The 20,032-nt window shown below is 45.7% G+C and overlaps 1 protein-coding gene across 2 annotated transcripts in view; it reads right to left on the reverse strand.

Annotated features, from left to right (window-relative positions):
- The window catches only part of LOC119389575 (neprilysin-1), a 144,938-nt gene that overhangs the window by 22,080 nt on the left and 102,826 nt on the right, over positions 1 to 20,032 (reverse strand). The window contains exons 9-12 of one of the 2 annotated variants that reach the window (XM_049414480.1): positions 15,660 to 15,793; positions 12,123 to 12,366; positions 11,948 to 12,046; positions 9,862 to 9,939 (exon numbers count right to left, since the gene is read on the reverse strand). In XM_049414480.1, the coding sequence (XP_049270437.1) occupies positions 9,862 to 9,939; positions 11,948 to 12,046; positions 12,123 to 12,366; positions 15,660 to 15,793 (555 nt within the window). The remainder of the gene's footprint in view (positions 1 to 9,861; positions 9,940 to 11,947; positions 12,047 to 12,122; positions 12,367 to 15,659; positions 15,794 to 20,032) is intronic. The other variant, XM_037656903.2, reaches the window with a different exon arrangement.

The following is a 20,032-nucleotide window of genomic DNA, read 5'->3' on the forward strand; positions in this document are numbered from 1 at the left end:
TGAACGGGAACCTTAACATTAGTACAGTTCAACTTCCGAAGCGCGACGCTCACGCCTCGTATATAATCAAAATTGTACCGATAACAGGTAACTCGGCATAACATGTTCGTACCAACGGTGTCTCTATTTCATCATAAAATCCGTGTGAATTCAGGACGACTTCTCGTATCTGAAGAAAAACGTAGCAAAGAAAATACATGTACATTTTTTTTTCATATCGCAACAATAACGCACTCCGGAACAATAAAAAAATCATAGCAAACTGTGCCCCATTAGCAGACCAAGCTGAGTTGCACAGGTCCTCGAGAAAGCAGAACTCTCCTCACTTATGCCGCGACGTGCACAGTCGCAGAGAATTGACGCACATGCGCTACTATATAATGATCGCACCTATAGCCTAAAGTCACCACCATCGTACCAAAACTAGGTGCGGCAGTTCTGTCGCACGTAGTTTTTGCTATACAAAAAGATGTGTTACTGTCATACGCCAAGCAAGACAGAAGTTTTGGGGAATTAAGATGACACCTTGAAGCGATGAAAAATTGTTGAACATGGGGTCTCGCAGGAGCCATCGTTTCGATAAGTGGCAGTGTCTTCTTCATGGCAGCAACAACTGCTGACTGGACAAAGACAAGTCCAATTGTCGAAACGTCGGCTCCGGCGATACTTCCCGTTCAAGGACCTTTCACGACATAGGTTAGAGATTTTACAGCGAAGCCGCTAGCCTCTAGTTGGTCGGGATGTTTCAACACAACATTCTCGTGCTCACAAGATATCCACTCCCGCCACTGGCATCTCTTTCCATTGAGACAGAACTCAAGCGGAAGCTGGCGAAATCCCCCTCCCCACCCTCATACCCGCATACCCCGGGCACGGGGTACGCTGGTTATGTGCCACCGGCCGCAGAAGAAACGACCCACAGCAACCAACCACCTCATACAGATTGTGCCTGGATTTGGTCTTCGTTGCAAACGCGTCTAAGGTGGTCGCTGAACCCATCGCACCATGTCACTGTGACCACACGGCGATCATGAAGTCAAGAGTGTGGCGGAATACCGCCAGGCCGGGGCATGACATGGATGAAGAAAACACAGCGCCAGCCAAAGTAAAGATATATTCTTAAAATGACGTTTCGGCTCCCACACGGAAGCTTTGTTCACAATGGAGCTGACTTTCCTCGACATCCACGTAAAGCGAGAAAAACAGGCGCTTGAAGTTCTCCGTCTACAGGAAAATCACACACACTGGCCGCTACCTGAATTTCAGATCGCTGAATCCTTCCTGCCGCAAGCGCTCTGTCGTCTCGGCACTCTTACAACGGGCTCAGCTGACTTGCTCAAGCGAGGAAGACGCACGGAGTGACGTGGAACCATCCATCGGGAGCTGGCCGCATGCGGTTAACCGTCCTCATTCATCAATTCAGTCTATCGTCAACTTTCCCGGCCGGTCCGACAAAGCAATCTCTCAGCAAAGACAAGAGCGTCGGTGCCTTATGCTCCGGGCTTCAGTGAGGCACTCGCCAGAATTTGGCGCTCCTACGACGTACACATCTCACATATACTTGCGCGGAAACTTGGAAACAGCCACACGAACTTCAAGGACAAGTTAGAGCGGGAGAAGTTTCCAGGTGTCGTCTACAGAATCCCATACGCAGATCGCACACATGTTTATATCGATGAGACCGGCAATTTCAAGAGAAGGTCACGCGAGCACTGCAATGAGGTGAAAAAGATATTTTAAAAATACCAGGACTGCGCGGAAAGCGCAGCACAGTCACAGCGAAAGCTGGAAGAGCGGCATTTCTAGAGCCCGTTGTAAACTCACTTGGGGCTATTAATACGAGTACACTACAAGATACCCTCTACGCCATGATTCATAATTTTTGTAAAGTTGGGAAGCACTGACTACGCCACTATACACCATTTTGCGGAGAATCGAGGTACCCGCTTCACATCTGTAAGGCATTTTTATGTGCACTTTGTTGATGCGACGACTGATGACAATGACGAATTACGGCTCAGCCCTGTGTAATGGGTTGGAAGCTTTAATCGACCAACTAGTTACGTAATTCGCATTGTGTAACGCCCCATCGCTATTTCACTCTCCCACCACGCTCTATAACATACATTAACGTGAGAAAGAGAGAGAGGGAGGGAAAGAACTTTATTGAGACCCTGAGTAAATGGATCATGGGGGCCTTATGGGCTTTCTTGGTAACCAATACAAATGCACTTGGGAGGAACCCACTACGCTATAAATCATCATACTTTTTGTGAAGTAGGGAAGCAGCAAATATGCCATTATTATTCATTCTGCAGAGAACCGTGGTATCTACCAAATACCTGTAGAGCATTATGTGCACTTTGTTGATGCTGTACTTGATGACGATGAAGAATTATGGCAGAGCGTTTTTTAATGGGTTGGAAGCATTCAACAACCCACTCGTTGCGCAATTCGCATTGTGTGACGCCTGGTTACAGGATTCGCGTTGTGTGACGCCTGGTAGTTATTTTGCTCTTCTACCATGCTATATTACCCATGTTAATGTGGTTCCGTCCCGATATGAAGCCTGTATAGGGTCCTTTTCCAAAGCAGATTCAAGCACCGGCATGGCTCTGAGGTAGAATACTGTGCTCCCGCGCAGATGGCCCAGGTTCGAACTCCCTTCCATCCTCGATACTTTTTCTTAGTTAATTTTTTTTCTTATTTCTCGTGATAGCGGTTACGGACATCGGCGGCGGTGGCGGCGGCGGACAACTACGGCGCCAAAAACGGCCGTTTGAAATGATCTCATAACAGCTTTTGCTGTAAAACAAAAAGGTGACGTCAAATGCCCTTGCCGAACATGTTTTATCTACGGGCCATGTGATCAACTTGGAAGAGGCTTTCATCATCGCCACGGAAAAGAAACTCTTTCCATGGCTTAATCTAGAATCTTAGTATATTCAAACCACTGCGCACACGCTAAGCTGGAGAGAGGAGGCGCTGGCTAGAGCTGTGGTAATTTTCTCCCAGTGTATGCGCGTTGCCTCAAACATGTGATTAGACGACCTTATAAATAAGCGAACTTGCTGCTCATCCTCCACTGTGAACAAGGCTCCCTTCCGTGTGAGAGACGAAACGTCTTTTTAAGACTATATCGTTACTTTGGTCGGCGTTGTGTTTTCTTCGTCCACGACGATCATCACTAGCAGCTTCGCTCTGCATCCATATTCACAGGGTGGATAGGAGGCGGAATATATATATTTTTTTCGTGGAAGAGCTGTATTAGAATTTTTTTTTCTGTGGAACTAAGTAAAATTACTTACGACTTGTTAAAGTACTGGGATGTTAGCTTAAGAAGTTGCTGATAGTGATTATTCTCTTTCAGATAGAAGAAGTGTCGGCAAACGACATTCCGGCGTTGAGCTTGGGAACCTGTATGTAAAAGCACAAAATGCTATAGCTGCAAAAATATTTTTTATCGAAATAGATCAAAGGTCGTGGTATGCAAGAAAGGGGGTTAGATAAGGCTTCATCGCACTTGAAAGGTAATTGACTTCAAGGAGTCTTATTTTTATTTTTTTTTTGGGGGGGGGGTGGGCGGGGGGGAGTTTATTCTCGAGGTTTCTATCATTCACAAAGCCCTTGAAAACCACAGCCTTTTAATATTTTACTCTTTCTGCAACTTTCTCTTGATAATATGAAGGAGATGACATGTAACTGCGTTAACAGTAGGTAATCGCATATTAGGAAAATATCGATGCCTTGTTAAAACTTATTGTGACCTAAAATAAGCTGTGATTCAGCATTCACGGAAGCCTGGCTCCTGCGTTGCAGGAGACTGCATCACGACCTTCCCTTCATGCACGAGAGCTGTGGAACAAATAATATTGTACGTGCGTATTTCCTTTTTGTCTTGTACCCCCCCCCCCTTTCAATTAAACCCACCCAGTGACACCTGGGTGCAATAACATATTTCGCGTCACCGCTAACATGTACCGTAATATCTTCGGTAGTCTATTTTTGCGTCTATTCCGTATCAGTACCTTTATAACTGATTACAAACCCGCAAGAAATCACTGTACAAACTGATTCACTTGTTTTTACATGTAAACCGAGTGCAGGATCTGTATCATGTCCAAACGTCAAGATATAGTTAATTCTGTTCTTACATGAAGGTCCACGCAAAGGGAGAGGACCGGTGCTTTGTGACATGTAGACTTTCCTCGTCAGAGCTCATGTACGCTTCACGTTTCTGAATACGTAACGAAGTAACGTGGCCACACTGTATTCGCAATGCCCATAGACTGTCACGCCACCGAGCGGAACTCAGGAGCGTCCTCTCGAGGAGGGTTAGTAGACAACAAAATGGCGGCACTATGCAGTCGCTCCCTTGTTCGGCTGTGCTAGCCTCAGTGTTAACGCGTTGGCAAGAAAGGAACACTACGACTTTGCATGTTCCCTGCATCAGTGAACAAACCGGGCCCTCCGTGACACGAGAAATCTGATTCGTTCTTGCGAGACGCGAAGTTTTTGTGAAAATACGGGGCAACTCGCGCTTTCAATGCTAGCCCACAGTGTACACATACTAGCAGCTTCGCGAGGCTTTCTGTAGCCACGTAGGTAAGTTAAATGTTATCGTCTGACATATTCAGTTGAAGCTCACCCTGTTTTACTTACATATATAATTGGTCAGTGTTGCTTGTAGTGCATGAGTCCCATAACACTGCACGCGGGTGGAGGTCGCGCAGGCTCGCGATGTGCTCATGTATAACTGAGCGATCTCAAGTTGGCGATACATGAAAATAGGGCCTCAATCCTTTGTCAGCAAAGCGCTGTTACGAATCGCGCGAGCGACGTTTCAATCATTCGAGGACGCGTCTGCTCGACGCCTTTCGTGGAGCGAGCGCTTTCCTCCACGCCGTCCTTCGCCAGTGTGATGGGTTTCATAGCCACCGCTGCGCCGCTTGTTTTTGTACGTTTGTTGGTAGTTGGCAGCACACTGCAAGCGATTTGCTTGTTGACCGGTCAGAGAGCAAAACGTTCTCCGCGCCCATGGTGACGCGGAGTGGTCGAAGTCGTTCAGCGGAGGAAATTCTTCAGATTGCTTTCAGCAGTGATGTTGAAAGAAACCATCTTGACGACGAGGATTTTTCACTGGACGTAGAAGACTGTGAAAGCACCGAGAGTGACAGCGACGATGAACCACCAGCTGCTAACTCACGAGGAGCGAGTTGCACTTCACGTCCCCTCGTGCGTTAATGTTCTTTCACGCTCGTAAGTCACTTTGATTGTATTTAATGTATAATATCCTTGAGCGAGATCAAAATAAAAGCATAGCTCCTCTTGTGCATTGCATGTATCACAATTATTGTGGATATTATGGAGCGCCGCATGCCGCCAACACGCTCGAGCTCGACCAATGAAGCGAAATGGTTAGAGCGATGGAACGTGCAGTCACGGCCACAATCCACGCCTCTCGGCGAACTTCTTCGAAGTTGCGAAAAGCATACGTGTTTATTCTTTTCGATATTCATGTTTCGATCGTGCTGATCGAACCTGCAACATGCGAGTGAAGTACACACGGCTAGAGTCTCAGCATGGCTGTGACACAAGCGCTACTGAATGGCATGTTAAATGCTTGTGTTCCGTTCAAGACGTAACTCCGCGTTTTCGACTGCGCAAGTAATGACGACGGGGTATTATCACTGAACACTTTTATGTTTGCAAGCCATCATCACGCGCAGCAGCGATGGCGCTACTCGCTGGCGGCCTACTACTGCGGCAAATCCGTCAGGCAGGCTCGGTACGTACTACCTTGGAGTGCCGTTCAGCTCATACGTCAATTCTAGTTCATACAGGTTTCATTTCGCAAAGCATCGCTATGCACGGTAACGGAGCTGAAATATAACCTTTCACTTCGCAGCAAATAATTAGGTGGCGAGTACTTAGCACTTTCCATGGTTTGGGAAAGTATTTTAGTCTCATATCCATTCCAGCGCAGCTCAAGACTTCATCCGGTGAAAGTGGCACGGTCCGTACGTCCGCACGTCCTATCTGTTCCTATGCTAACAAACGGGTTGACCCTCCTCCTGGCGCCATATTGAAAAGCACGGCGCGCCACCTATAGTTCGTGGGCATTGCGAATATCTCGAATCAATAAGAATGATTAACGCGCACTTGTTCATGAATGCACCTAGGCTTCTTTTGTGTGCAATCGGTGCCCAAAGTTTAATGTAGGCTTCGTATTTCCGACTTCTGCTTTAGCTTCCGCAGTTTACAACAAACAATGCTGTCACTGAGGCGTGGATTTTGACACCACCTATATTCCCTCTAGTATATCCAACGTCATTTTATAAGTTCAAGTATACAATTTTCAGCAAAAATTTTGCAGAAAACTGAATGATTTCAAGTGTTTTTTTTTTCTGTTCGGCAATGTGGCATGCCATTACGTGTCTCCTCCTTCGTTTGATAACTCCGATTGTTTGCAACAAAAGTTCCGCACAGTTTTGGGGCGTATCTGGAAAGCGAGGTTATGAAAAGTAGCTATACAGTCCTCACTATTTTATAATTATCAACATGTGTCATCGCTGCTCAGAACAGCCTGTGCCTCCAGCATCGAATCGCGATGATGAAACCCCTAGAATGTCCCGTGTGCAAGGAAGCGCATTCCGAGGCTTGACGCGTTTTAGGGGCGAAGCTCCTTAAGGCGGCACCCGTTCGTCCCTCGTAGTCGTAGTCGTAGTAGTCGTAGTGCGTAACCAGTCTTACGCTTTGACCTCCAAGGTGGTGCCGGTGGGAGATTTTTCCTGTGCGTTGTTGAACAATAAAAATTCGCAGCGTGCGCGTTAACTAAAAGCCGAATTCTTCTGTCTCTCATTCCCCATTAGCAGCCATTGGCATGTTCCAGTAGGAAACGTTAGTAGAAGTAGAAGTGTAAGTGTTAGCTAAAAGCCGACTTCTTCTGTCTCTCATTCCCATTAGCAGCCATTGTTTACCTCCAAGGTAGTGCCTGGTGAGATTTCTCCTGTGCGTGATTAAACAATAAAATTTCGTTCAAAACGCCGTTGATTGATGAAATAAACCAACGAAAGACGCCAGATGTTTTGTAAAAGCAAAACGAAAGAACGCCAGATGTTTCTAAAGCAAAACGAAAGACGCCAGCTGCTTAACGAAAGACGCCAGATTTTTCTAAAGCAATGGTTTTCTAAACAATGAAAATTCACAGCGTACATGTAAAATTAAAGTGAGCTGCAAGTCGTCATAACTCATCGAACCTTTAGTATAAACGCGCCCGATCTCACGTCGGTGATGATGTACTGGGCAGAATTCACGGAAGATTCACGGTTTACCGATGAACCTCCGCAGCTTCGCCCACTCATCATCATTCACTCCGTGGATATGCTGTGATTTTTTTTCACAACACCTATGGTTCCCTAGGGAATTACCCGCCATTGTGGTCTAGTGGTTAAGGTGCTCGACTGCTCACCCGCAGGTTGCGGGAAGGAATCCCGGCCGTTGTGGCCGCATTTTCGATGGAGGCGAAAATGCTAGAGGCCCGTGTACTTATATTTAGGTGCACGTTGAAGAATCCAGGTGGCAGAAATTTCCGGAGCCCTCCACTACGGCGTCTCTCATAATCATATCGTGGTTTTGGGACGTTAAACCCCAACAGTTATTATTATATTCCGTAAGGAGTTTACTTCGTGCCAGCCAGCACGTTGAGACACTTGAAACGTTTTCAAAGCGCCGACAGAATGTCCTCGAGTCATCATTCAATCGAACCCACATGGTTGCGCATAAATATTTCAACGGCTCCAGTACGTTGTTGGCAGGCTCATTCTTTTTGCTGTACTTTACAGCGCTCATGAACCACTTTTCCAAGTTATTATCGAATTGTATACCTCAGTGTCGGAGTTTATTGTATCCCGAATCGACAGCCGCAAAACTTTCTCGAATCTGTTAAGAACGAGCGGAATTACAGGGGTTGCTCGAGCGCTTTAAGCGCTTCCTCTCCTCTCTCATGGCAATTAGCGCGCTGGAAGCTAAGCAGAGAGGAATGACACGAGGGAAAGAAGTTACGTCAGCGTGCGTCATAGCCTTAAGCGCGTGATGAAACGCGATCGCTATTTCCCGTTGCGATTCTCAAGTGCTCGAGTGTGGTCCACATGGTTAACGTTAGCGAACTATGGAGCGCAGTACCGGCACGTGGCGGCGCCCCGTGGCAAGAAGCGTATCTGATCCAAATGCCGCTCATTATTTATGTCGGCTATTGGCCAATTGCATGCTACCCGCTGTTTGATGCAAAGCAGCGGGAGCATGCAGCTCCGAAGCGAGTGAGGACGGGCATGAAAGGAGGGCGCCTGAAGAAGCGGCAACTTCGCATTCCGCTGGTCAACCCTCGTTGCCGCGCACGACTGCAAGATTTGGCTGAGCTATTCGTATAGCAGTGTCCGCTACCCGCAGGATGTGTTTTCTCATTTTTAATTTTTTTTCCCTCAATAAACGTTTTGATATATGTATCACGAAGCCCGAGGTTTGAATGATGACTCCTTCAAAGGGACCCTGTAACACTTTTTGAACATTGTCACAAAATGCTGCCGATCAGTAGTCGATGCTCCTGTGAGCATGCGAGTCAAACATTATAGCGCAGCACGAGGCAGGGACTTTAAATCAATGTTCAAGGTCAGCTAGAAACCACTCTCTTCTCTCGACAAATTATGCCATATAACGAAATCAACTGCGTCACATACCCAAAAGACACAGCGATTGGCTCACTTGAGCATCGTGAGCTGCATATTTACCGCGGCCGCCGCGGTGTGCCGCTGCACGTCGCGGAGCCGCGTGCAACGTTTATACGTTTGGCGCGCGCGCGTTCGAAGAAAATAAGAAAAGGAAACGCTCCCTTTGATTCCCCCTCCCCTCCCCTGTGTAGCTTTCAGTGCGCTCGGTGGGATGAAAGGGGAGAGGGAGCTCTTAGAACGTGCGACAAATCTCCGTAGCTCCGCTCGTACTCGACGGATTCTGAAAATTGTTGCGGCAGTCGATTCGTGAGGCAATAAACGCCGATAGTGAGGTCATTTTATGATTACTTGGAAAAGTGTTGCACGGTCCCTTTAAGAATCACTTCATCAACGACGAGTTCGGAGGGTCGTGGGATTTATCGCTGATCGCATGAAACGCATGTGCCTCAAATTTACTTAAATGTTGTACACATTCATGGTGACTAACCTCGATAGGTGGTAACTGTTCTAATTTTTTTAATAAGTTTATAGACGACGTGGCTTTTTTATTATTATATTATGTTTAGGAGTTGTTGGCGCCACGTGGATTGTGTGTGAAATATTTTCCTCACTAGTCGGCACAAGCACTGCTTATGACTGTATCTCCAAAAAGCTCTCCCTTGTATATAAGCTTGAGAATTAAAGCCTTGAAATGTTATTCTCAGTAGATAGACAGCTGCTTGTCAATTGTGCGAAGAGCATTACTGAAATTACAACTTCCCGGAAAGGTCACACGATGTCTGGGGGACATATATTTGCGAATTGGCCTGTGATTACTTACCTGCAGCACCGTATCATTTAGCGCATGGTGAACGATGGCATGCGATGAAAGATCTTAATATGCTAAGTTGTATTGCTTTGCATAACTTCATGTGCCCACGTGTAAGTGACAATTTCCCTTTTCTTTCTTTCTCAACAGCTATACGTTGTTTTTCAATCATAATAAGCCCAAGTTGAAATAGTGTCATAGCATGACACTACGTGTAACTACGAATTTACAACTACACCATATTACTTAGTTATTCTTAGTCCTGCATACTCCAATCGCTACACTTTAAAACTTAGTATACGCAAAACGTGCAAACTTCAGACTTACAAATTTATACAACTTATCTACGGTGTCATTGTTCCACAGCCATTCAGGATAGCCAATCACAGAATTCATTTTTTCCAGCTGCAAGCAAGAAAAAAGATAATTGCGCACATGTTATACACGGCATGTCACCGTAGTTGGGAAGAAAAACGTTTTTTATTGATGTCGGAAACAATATCAGAGCGCTGCTTATCACAAAACAGCAGATTTTTCACAGGTTAGGCATGCGAGAAGTGAAAATGTTGCAAACGCTCTCCTAGGGCTGAACACGCATATAAGGCTTTGTCCTCTATAACAAGTCGACTAATCTCAGAGAGCCACGAGATAGAAAGAGATCTTGGTAGAGCTAAGTTAAGAACCAGCCCGCTTTCATTTCAGAGATCTCCGTTTCGTGTACATTCGTGTTCCTCTTCCTTTTAGTTCCTTGATCCAGAACAACAGTAGCCACAGCAATTCATTAAAGCACACTCTGGTGTAAAAGCTGCATACGGTCTAAATGACACGCCCGCACGGTCGAACGCACAGAAACACTGGCGCCGTCTGAGAAGACTAGATCTACACCAGAACCATCTTCAACTTTTAGCATACGTCACTCGTGTGCTAGCGGTCTACGGCGCCATGGAATGTCCTCGTGTCCCCTAAGATCCGAGACGGCATCCGAGAGAACACGAAAGCCTGGCTTCCGCCGAGCGATAGCTTAGTAATAGTTGTTAGCTGGTCAAACACGATCGGCGGAAAAAGTTGAACAACATACGCATGTCGATATACGCGTGTGCACGATAATTAAAAGAAAAAAATTACCGCCCTTACACCCAGTGGAGATTGTTGACCAGCGAAGCTGAAAGGTGTGACCCCAGTGTTTATCCCTGCACGGCACAGAGGTGACACTGGATTTTCATGAAAGGTACAGAAAGCTACATAAAGTACCTGTTGAATGTGGCGTACGCTCCTTTAAAGTTTTCCGTTTAAGCAGCATGCTTCTTTTTGCCGCGACATGCGTCGTCTTGTCTGGCTTGCCGCATGCGCTTGGCGTTTCGTGCTTGGTCGTGTGGAGCCATTTGACAGCATGCGTCTTTTTTGCCATATTCTCCGTTTCCCGAAACTTCAGTGTATTGGTGGTAAGTAGTGGGGTTTGCTCAATTTCTGTAACACATACATATATATACCCTAGGGACAACCTGCTTACGGACATCCATTTCCCCTACACTCTTAATCAGGCCCCGCTTAAACTGCTAGATATAGCCAGGAAACCGGACATTTTTCGTCTGATTTCCTGGATATAGCTAGCATTTAACCAGGACCTGGTTAAGAGTGTAGGCATATGCAGCTTCGCCGTAAAAGCGCAATCGCAGCGTCGTCTTTGTGTAACCCCGTTGGCGCCTGTCATTTGAGACAATTTATCTAACGATATCCGGAGCACCAGGATGAGAAGTTGGGCTGGTTAGTTCAACATTAGGAACTGGAGAGTAGACCTATTATTATTATTACGACTATTATTATTGTTATTATTATTATTATCATTATTATTATTATTATTAGTAGTAGTAGTAGTAGAAGTAGAAGTAGTAGTAGTAGTAGTAGTAGTAGTAGTAGTAGTAGTAGTAGTAGTAGTAGTAGTAGTAGTAGTAGTAGTAGTAGTAGTATCATTATTCTGATACACAAAGGAAATAAGGAGGTAGCAGAATGATAACTACCACCTATAGAGGGTCAGCCCGCCGGCCTACTTCTTCGGTAAGGGCCTTGGGAAAGATATACACAGAACCTGCGTCTGCTTTACGCGCCTTCCATTCGTCCCATTCTCGCACAGTGCTTTACCATGCGTAATTTATATAGCACATTTTCCCCCTCTAAATTGTCGATCCCGACATGCACGTCGGAACAACGTGGTCAAATAGAGCTCTGCGAGTAGATATTTCAGATTCCGAAAGGCGGTCGAAAAGCGTTCATATCCAAGAACATAGTGCATGCACAAAGGAAACGCTATACGGGATGACAATGAGTTTATCGCACATGCTCGAAAGTGACGTACTCAGAGAGATGGTGTCATGAGTCTATAATACGCCCTTAAATTACTATGCTGGCTTCTTACCCGTTTTAGCGATTTGTTTTTTATCTCTTCGGACATCCACGTGTTATTTTTAATGATGAACTGGAACGTGTTATTCACATATTCCAGTATCTTCATTACCTGTCAAAAATGAGCAATATAAGAGGTTAAAATGACACAGATCGAAGGCTTATGCAGTTAGCATGTATATACTTACTTCCGCTTTCGAGTCATTATCGAACTTATTTTTAACGTAAAAGTGTGCGACCGCAGTGTACATGAGATCACGGTGGAGCAGCTGGCGTACGCAAAGTGTCTTATTGTCTTCTCTCTTTTCTTCACCCCCTTCAAAAATGGATGTCTTATTCTTGTATTCCATGTAATATGCGTGAAGAAGAGTTCCTTCCGCTTTAGCCATCTCTCTGATTATTATCCAGCCTATGTAGTTTTGCATTGCGGATCTGTAAAAGCAAAAGAAGCCATTGCACTGTTCAAATATATGATGTAATATAATGTAACGTACTAAAATGTTGTTCTACAGATGTCATTCCTTCGCTGCTCACTGTAGCCACCACACGTAGCCTTCCACAGGAATGCTCAACATAAAGCGTAGTGCGCGGCGGTTCACTGATGGGACCTAGCTGTAATCGCAAGTTTTAACATGATTAGTCAACTAAATCGAGACCTTTGACCTACGAAATCTCGCCTGGTGTTTACAGTTTGTTCGTTTTATAGGCTTTACCTCCTTCAAAAAATTTGTGTACTCGTACTTGGCTGTCACAGATTACAGTAGGTGCACGAAACAACCCTCTGCGAACAGTTTACACCTAGCTCCGGTTCTTTAGTGTTCTGTTTCTCGGAGTGTCCTTATTTGTAGATGAGGACGAACTTTGATCCTCGTTGTGAACCTTCCCTTATAGCTACCTTGTCCAAAAGGCCGGAGAATATGAGACAGTCAACAGTTTTTTGCATCCCGCAAAAACCTGTCCGCAATACTTTGTATTGAGGATAGCCATAACGCCTCGCACCGGTGAGAGAGAGACTCCAAACTTCCTTTGCGGGCAATTCAAGACCTAATTTAACGAAAAAAACAACAACATGCAGTTGCACCCAACGTGACAGCTGTAGGAATAGCGAAGCAGTGGTTCGCCTGCCCTTCGGCGACGCTGACGTTCAGGGGCAAGCAAGCGCTGACGTTCCAAACGTGCAACTTGCTCGGCATCCATGGCGGGAAAGGAAACCTTCATTTGTGATGCAGTTGCGCCCTCTCCTCTCGCACTTTCATCATCATCCTTTCCATCTTCCTCACCATCACTTCCCTTTCTCACCCCCTTGCCATGCTATGCTATACACGGCTATGCTATGCTTTACCCTGGCTTCCTCCTTTCTCTCCTTCTCACCCTATCTTTCCTTTCCCACCCCTTTGCTATACTGTACTATTGCTATGCTATATACGGCTATGCTATAGTACATTTTTTTGCCTGGTTGACGCCAAGCGGCGACGTGAGATGACAGACACAGCAGATGACATGAAATGACAGCCCAGGCTCCTGAAGTGCTCCGCACTAAAAAAAAAAAACTGCGATAAGTGCTGCAGTGTGTTCTTGCAAAATACGACTACGTAAACCTTAATTGATAACAGGCTTGCATTGCAGACCTCGATCGCCACCGTCCAGACGCTCTCCGTTCAAATATGCCCATTCAGAATATGTTCGAATATTTCGAACATATTCGAATATTTCAAAGCGTCTTTCGAATCGAATCGAACACCGAACCATTCGAGTCTTGTATGCGACGTTTCGAATATTCTCACAACACTACATAAAAGCGCTCATTCAGGCCTTGGTCTTCTCACGTAGCCTTCAGTGTTGCGGAATGGGCGCCTCCATTCCATTCCAATTCCATTCCGGGGAATTAGAACTTCCCGCAATTCTATTCTTTCAATTCCTCGGAATGAAAAAGCTTAGCCCATTCCCTCTCCGGGAATGGCCCGGCAGTTCAATTCCATTCCTGTAATACTTCAACGTAGGAAACGCATCTTAATAGTTGAACCTTGAGCAGTCTGCAGGAGAAACAATCAAAGAGGTGTCGAGCGCCGGTTCACTAAAATCATTCATCAATTTTTTGCAAGGACAAGCGAGACAGAAATTCACTGCATTCTTTCGAATGCAGGGATGGCAGCGCGCGAAGAAAATGTGCTGATATATCAAGCTGTACAAGAAGCACTTATTTTCAAAAGCTATGTCGATAAACTAGGTTGACCCTACACTCAAAACAACCACTCCAGTGACGGTGCCACCGACTAATAATATGCGAAGACAAGAAAAAAGTTAGTTTCACCGCAACGCCGAAGCAATGAATACAATAACAACAAATTCTAATGTTTTTAATGACGTAAAGTTAGCAGCTAACTCCTTTAGCATTCGATGTGGCGTAACTCAACAATACACTGGCGTATAGCGGCCGCTGCAGCGAGCGAAGCGACCTTCGTGCTATCTATCGCTTCAACGCAAACTGAGCGGTGAGAAAACAGTACGTACAAAGGTATGAGACGTCTGCTAATGCCCTTCAATATAGCGCCCGGCCGCTCAAAGAGCGCAGTTCCTGCAGGAGCCATGCAGCCCCCCCCCCCCCCCCCCCCATACGGTACCTCCCATAAGCGTTTACCGCTACGAAAGTACGAAAGACAACCGGCTTGCTTCCTCTCCGCTTGAGCCGCGATCGTTGGCTACCCTCTCACGCTTTCACTCGCACACGGGACGACTTTATTACCCTTGGATTTTATACGGAACCACACGGCGACGGCGACGGCAAGCATGTTCCTGGAGTGTCCTTATAATTGCTATCGCAACAAAACAAAAGCTTCGAGACGATGGCAGATATGTTTAAAGTCCATGAGACCACATCCCAGAATTTTGCATAAGACTGCCGTCGGGAGTATACGTTTCACACCAAGGAGAGGCATAGAATTTGACAAACCTTGTAATTAGTAAGTTCTCGGGTTTTGCGTGCCAAGACGACAATATTGCCACGAGAAAAGTCGTACTCGTAGGAATAATTTTGACCAACCTGGGGTTCTTTAACGTGAATTTAAGTAGAAGGGTGTTCTTGCACATCACCCCCGTCGAAATGCGGCCAATCGAATCCGCGTCCTAGAGCTTAGCAGCACGGCACCTTACCTTTTAATCTACCACGGCAGGTTAATAGCTTAATTGAAACTTTACTGCACTGTGCGACTGCCCACAGTACTGTTCACAGAGACAGTCACTTTGCAACGCGCTCGATAAGTTGGACGACCTCACTCTGTCGGAAGAAAGAATCCTGCGCCATCGACCGGACCAAACGTCACAGAAAAAGGCTGTGCAAGCGCTACTGCGCTTTCTGCGTTCAACTGGTCTCTCAGAACGGCTCTGACTGGAACGTCTTGCGTGTCTCTAAGAGTAACTGCATAAATTTTTCGCCTCATCAAAAACAATCAATGAAGCAAGGTCAAAGGGCCAACTAATAGAAGCGCCAGGACCGGTCTTATTTGCCCGAGGATCATTTCTCGTTGAAATGGTGTCGAATGGTAGCACACGTGGAAAGACCAAATGCGGGCACACTTCTTGAGCGACTTTTTGTTCTCCTCTATATTTATATCGAAGCCCCGGTGTTGTCTTGAAATGTCATGTTTGCACGCAGTTAGTCGTCATTACGTAAATGTATAAGAAATAATGGCTGTATTGGAAAATGAAGGGGTTTATATTGTACTTACAGTTGAGTGATATTTTTCACGTATTCTACCACTTTTGTGTAATATTCCGCGCATTGCACTTTTACTTCTGTATCATTGTGCACGGTATAGTTTATGACTTTCAAGTCCTTATTCAATATTTCGACCATGGGAACCTATATTAAGTTGGCACAAAAGACGAAGGCATTATGTCACTTCCGTAGCATCTTTCGGAACAAGTTTTTCAAACAAAATAGTGACTGAAGAGTGTACCGTTTAACAAATGTGCAGAATTTGAATTTGTGCAGAATTTGAATTTGAATTTGAAATTTTGAAAAGCAAGCGTCGTTCGCGTGATATACTGTGCACGGTAAAATAGCCCGCCGGATGGATTTCGCCTTCGAGTCGTCTTAGGCGAATCGATAGCGAAGCCGTCTTAGGCGAATGCATGTGTATCTTAGGCGAATGAATGTGTATCACCCGTGTATCGTTTCGCACTAGATCTATGTTGTTCGTACTAGCCATAAGCCTTATTGGCGTCTCCGATGTACTAAACAGGGAATGTTAAAGGTATGTGTGAAGGAATTGCAGTCTCAGTGGTAAATTTCGCACACAAGTGGTGTTAGACGTCTCAAGTGTGTTTTACAAAGAACGCATTATTTATTGCACCATCATGGTAAAAGCATAACTGATACGGAGTTCAAATTTAGCATAAACGAGGGCAACATGATCGTCAGTGTATCTTCCAAAGTAAAATGGGTGCGGGTGGATTACAGCCTTTGTGAAAAATTTCTTCAAGCGGGCTCGAAATTGTTCTATTCAGGCAAGGTATCAAACGGCGCAAAAACATGTGAAAAACCTTTTAAAATCTCTGCCAAGTCTGGTAACTGCAATTCCTAATTCAACTGCTTCAAATGAATAGTTTCTCTGGAAAGTCTGCTGCTTTTTGAGGCGAGCTAAGCCTACATCAGAATATTTTGGGTCGCAAGACAATCCTACTTTTTCTCTTTGGCGATGTAAATATTATTACCACCTGTACGCTCACTTCTGTTATTACAACAAAGGCAAGGATAATATAACTTACATTGTCACCTATCCTTGCGACGAACTCTGATATTTTCATCTGTGTCGTGTTCGTACTGGCTTCAGTGGCAAACTGAAAAAAGAAATAGGGAGAAAGCACAGGTTGGTGAGCCTGTATGTTATTCTGGCAGAGAACACACGTTGTTGGGCTGCACTGCACAAAAAGAATTCCGGCCATCATCAGCCCACCTTCCTCGAACTAGTTTGATTTGTAACGAATGAAGCGTAGCCAAGTTATAGTAGTTGCCAACTTCGAGTCTGCTGAAGGACACTGCGTTGGGTTTTTTTTTTGCGGTCTATAGAGCGTAATTTTTTGTAAAAATAAATTTTTGGTTTTTATATCAATAAATTACAGAGTGGTAAAGTTAACAAGCGTTAGTGGGAGAAAAATATTAGCGCAGCTTGCACTACTAAGTAGCACAAGGCTGGGTCACAGCAGAGATGGCGGGCACCTAGCTGGTTCTAGCTTGGCTAGGATTTTACCCTCTCACCTCTCTCTTTCTCGCCCCTTGCAATACTATACCTGACTATGCTTGCTCTCTTTATTTTTAATCTGTTTCTTTTAGTCTGTTTATTTCTACCTCTTTATCCCTATGTTTATTTGTTCACCCTATCTTTCTTTCTATTTTTTTTTCACCATAACGCTAAAGAGCTCGTTTCGCAGAAATTCCGGTGGTGGCGTCGGCATCGGCTCGTTGGTTGTGAGCGAAAAATCATCGTGTCCGTGACAAAAAAAAAATCGAGAAAGATGCAAATAAAATAAGTAATAAAAAAATTACACCATCTCCCGCTAAAGGGGACCATGAGGCGATGCGAAGCCGGAGCACTTGCACGATCGCGTTCCGTTGGCGTTCGTTGGGCATGCTACCGACCTCGCGTCGTGGAACGCGAAGAGGGACCCTACGCGCGTCGTATCTTCCGTCTAGCCTGGTCGTTAATTCTCACAGGGCGAGCGGGGAACGCGGTCGACAGGCGGGCGAGAGGGGGGCAGCGTAGGAGAGGAGAGAGAAGGGGAGGGGACGCGCATGCGCTCGAGCTCATCGCGGCGTTGCGCAGGAGAGAATTTCGGCATGTCTAGCCCGCGTATCAGAGGAAGAGTGGAAAGGGGTATGGGAGAGGGGGAGAGGGAAAGTGGAGCGGGGAAGGGAGAGGGAAAGTGGAGAGGGGAAGGGGAGAGGAGGTGTGTGGAGAGGGTATGCGCATGCGCAGTAAGGGTGGTCACGCCGCACACCACCACCACCGGATTGAGCTCCGCCTCAAGATACTTCGCATCTAAAACTTCGGCCCGAGTAAGAATCGAACCGGTAGTCTGCGTGGCAAGCAGGTGTTCTACCACTGAGGCACGCTATTGCTTGAAACAGCTGCGAAAAAAAAAAACACTATATGAACGTCATGCAGTGGAAGGGGTCTAACGCATGTAATATTGCGTGGCAGAAGCGTAGAATCGTGCCAGGCGTCAAAACATGTGAATCGCGCAACGAGTCGGTGTTTTAAAGGCCCACCCATTACAAAGCGCTCAGACATATTTAATCATCATCAGCTGCAAAGGCATCAACAAAATGAGCAGCTGAGTAGGTTCGCGTGTTGCCTTACGGACGCGTAGTGGGCGCTTCGCTGATTCGAAAGAGGAAGAATTATGGCGTACTGGGGCACTTCGCAACTGTACTTGCAGTAGGCATTCTAGGATAGTTTGAAACGGCAAATGTTACGCGCACAGTCGTTCGTTCCCTTACGGCACGGCTGATTGATTGATTGATTGATTGATTGATTGATTGATTGATTGATTGATTGATTGATTGATTGATTGATTGATTGATTGATTGATTGATTGATTGATTGATTGATTGATTGATTGATTGATTGATTGAAAACTTTTGAAAGCAATAAGGGGCTCCGAAGTGGGTGGAGTCCCTATTCCGGAACACCATTGGTATCAGCCGCTAGCTTAGCCCTTCGAACCAAGGCCCGTTGGGGCTCAAGGTCCGCGCAACTGTGCAGGGCCACCTCCCACTCCTCTCGGGTTGGGGGAAGAGTTGAGTTGAGGCATGCCCCGAGAACCGAAGCTAGGCTAGCAACTGAAAAGGCGATGCGCACGGGGCCCGATTACGCTATCGCGCTCTACTCTTGAAGCGAAGCTCAAACATCCTCCAAGTTTTTTAATTGCGAAGCATTTCTTAGCGAACCTTTGGCACTTTGAACGTTTCTATCTATCTATCTATCTATCTATCTATCTATCTATCTATCTATCTATCTATCTATCTATCTATCTATCTATCTATCTATCTATCTATCTATCTATCTATCTATCTATCTATCTAGCCGCCTACGTCTGGGTGCTCTCATGATCGCCTCCTTAACTTTGTGTAGACCAAAATTGGCATGGGAGGGTAAATTGATTTGACGAATATGACTCTCGGGTCATGACATGAATAACGTGAAAGTCCTGTCGCGTACGTCGTCAAACCCTTTCCCCCAAGACACGTGTGGCACATGCCCGTTTACCACGGGCGGCGGTGTACGGGTATGCGCCACAGGTGACTGACAGTTTATATCTACCCTTGAACGGCGAGAAGAGATACTGGTAACTTAAATGCGAGAGCGTTAAGAAAAACCCACATCAGCAGCGTTGACCCGACGAATGGAAAGAATGAATATTAGGATCCCAGCAGGAATCGAACCCAAGCATTCTGCGTGGTAGTCAGCTATACTACCACAGAGCCACGCCAGGTCTAAAAATTGCTTTGTAAAAACAGCCCATGCAGGCGTAATGTCGGCGCAACGCCAATTGCGGCTGTGGTGCTGGCTATCCAGTTTTATGAAAAAGCAATAAACACTAAATATGTACTGCTGCGATAATGGCGTCATGCCGGGTTTACGTCTGTGGTTCCAGTGTTGGCTCCGGTTTTATAGCAGTCTAATAAACATTACATTTGTAGTCTACGATTCAGCAAGATATTGATGCGTTGCTCGACCCCGGAGGAATATATTAATGAAAGTGGCGTATGATATTCACATCATTGCACCGTAATGTGCACTTCGTTTCGATAATACTGACGTATGGGCTCTAACTGTAGTGCTGACGTTACGTCAGACCATAAGTTACCCTCTAAACGCCAGTGTAGTCGACATGCCTGGTAAAGCCAGGATGTGCACACAGCTACTAGGCTTACAAAAAAACACGTCGATCCACCTCGTAACGCTTGGCTCAAAGCCATAAAATACAGCATAAAAGTACTCGCTGATTGCTTCGCATGAAACCGATTCCCACAAGGCGTAGGGTCTGTCGAATTTTCGTAGCTCCAGTTCTAGTATACTCGACGCAAGCAGGCAGT

Source organism: Rhipicephalus sanguineus, chromosome 4 (genome assembly GCF_013339695.2).
Source record: "Rhipicephalus sanguineus isolate Rsan-2018 chromosome 4, BIME_Rsan_1.4, whole genome shotgun sequence".
NCBI lineage: Eukaryota > Metazoa > Arthropoda > Arachnida > Ixodida > Ixodidae > Rhipicephalus > Rhipicephalus sanguineus.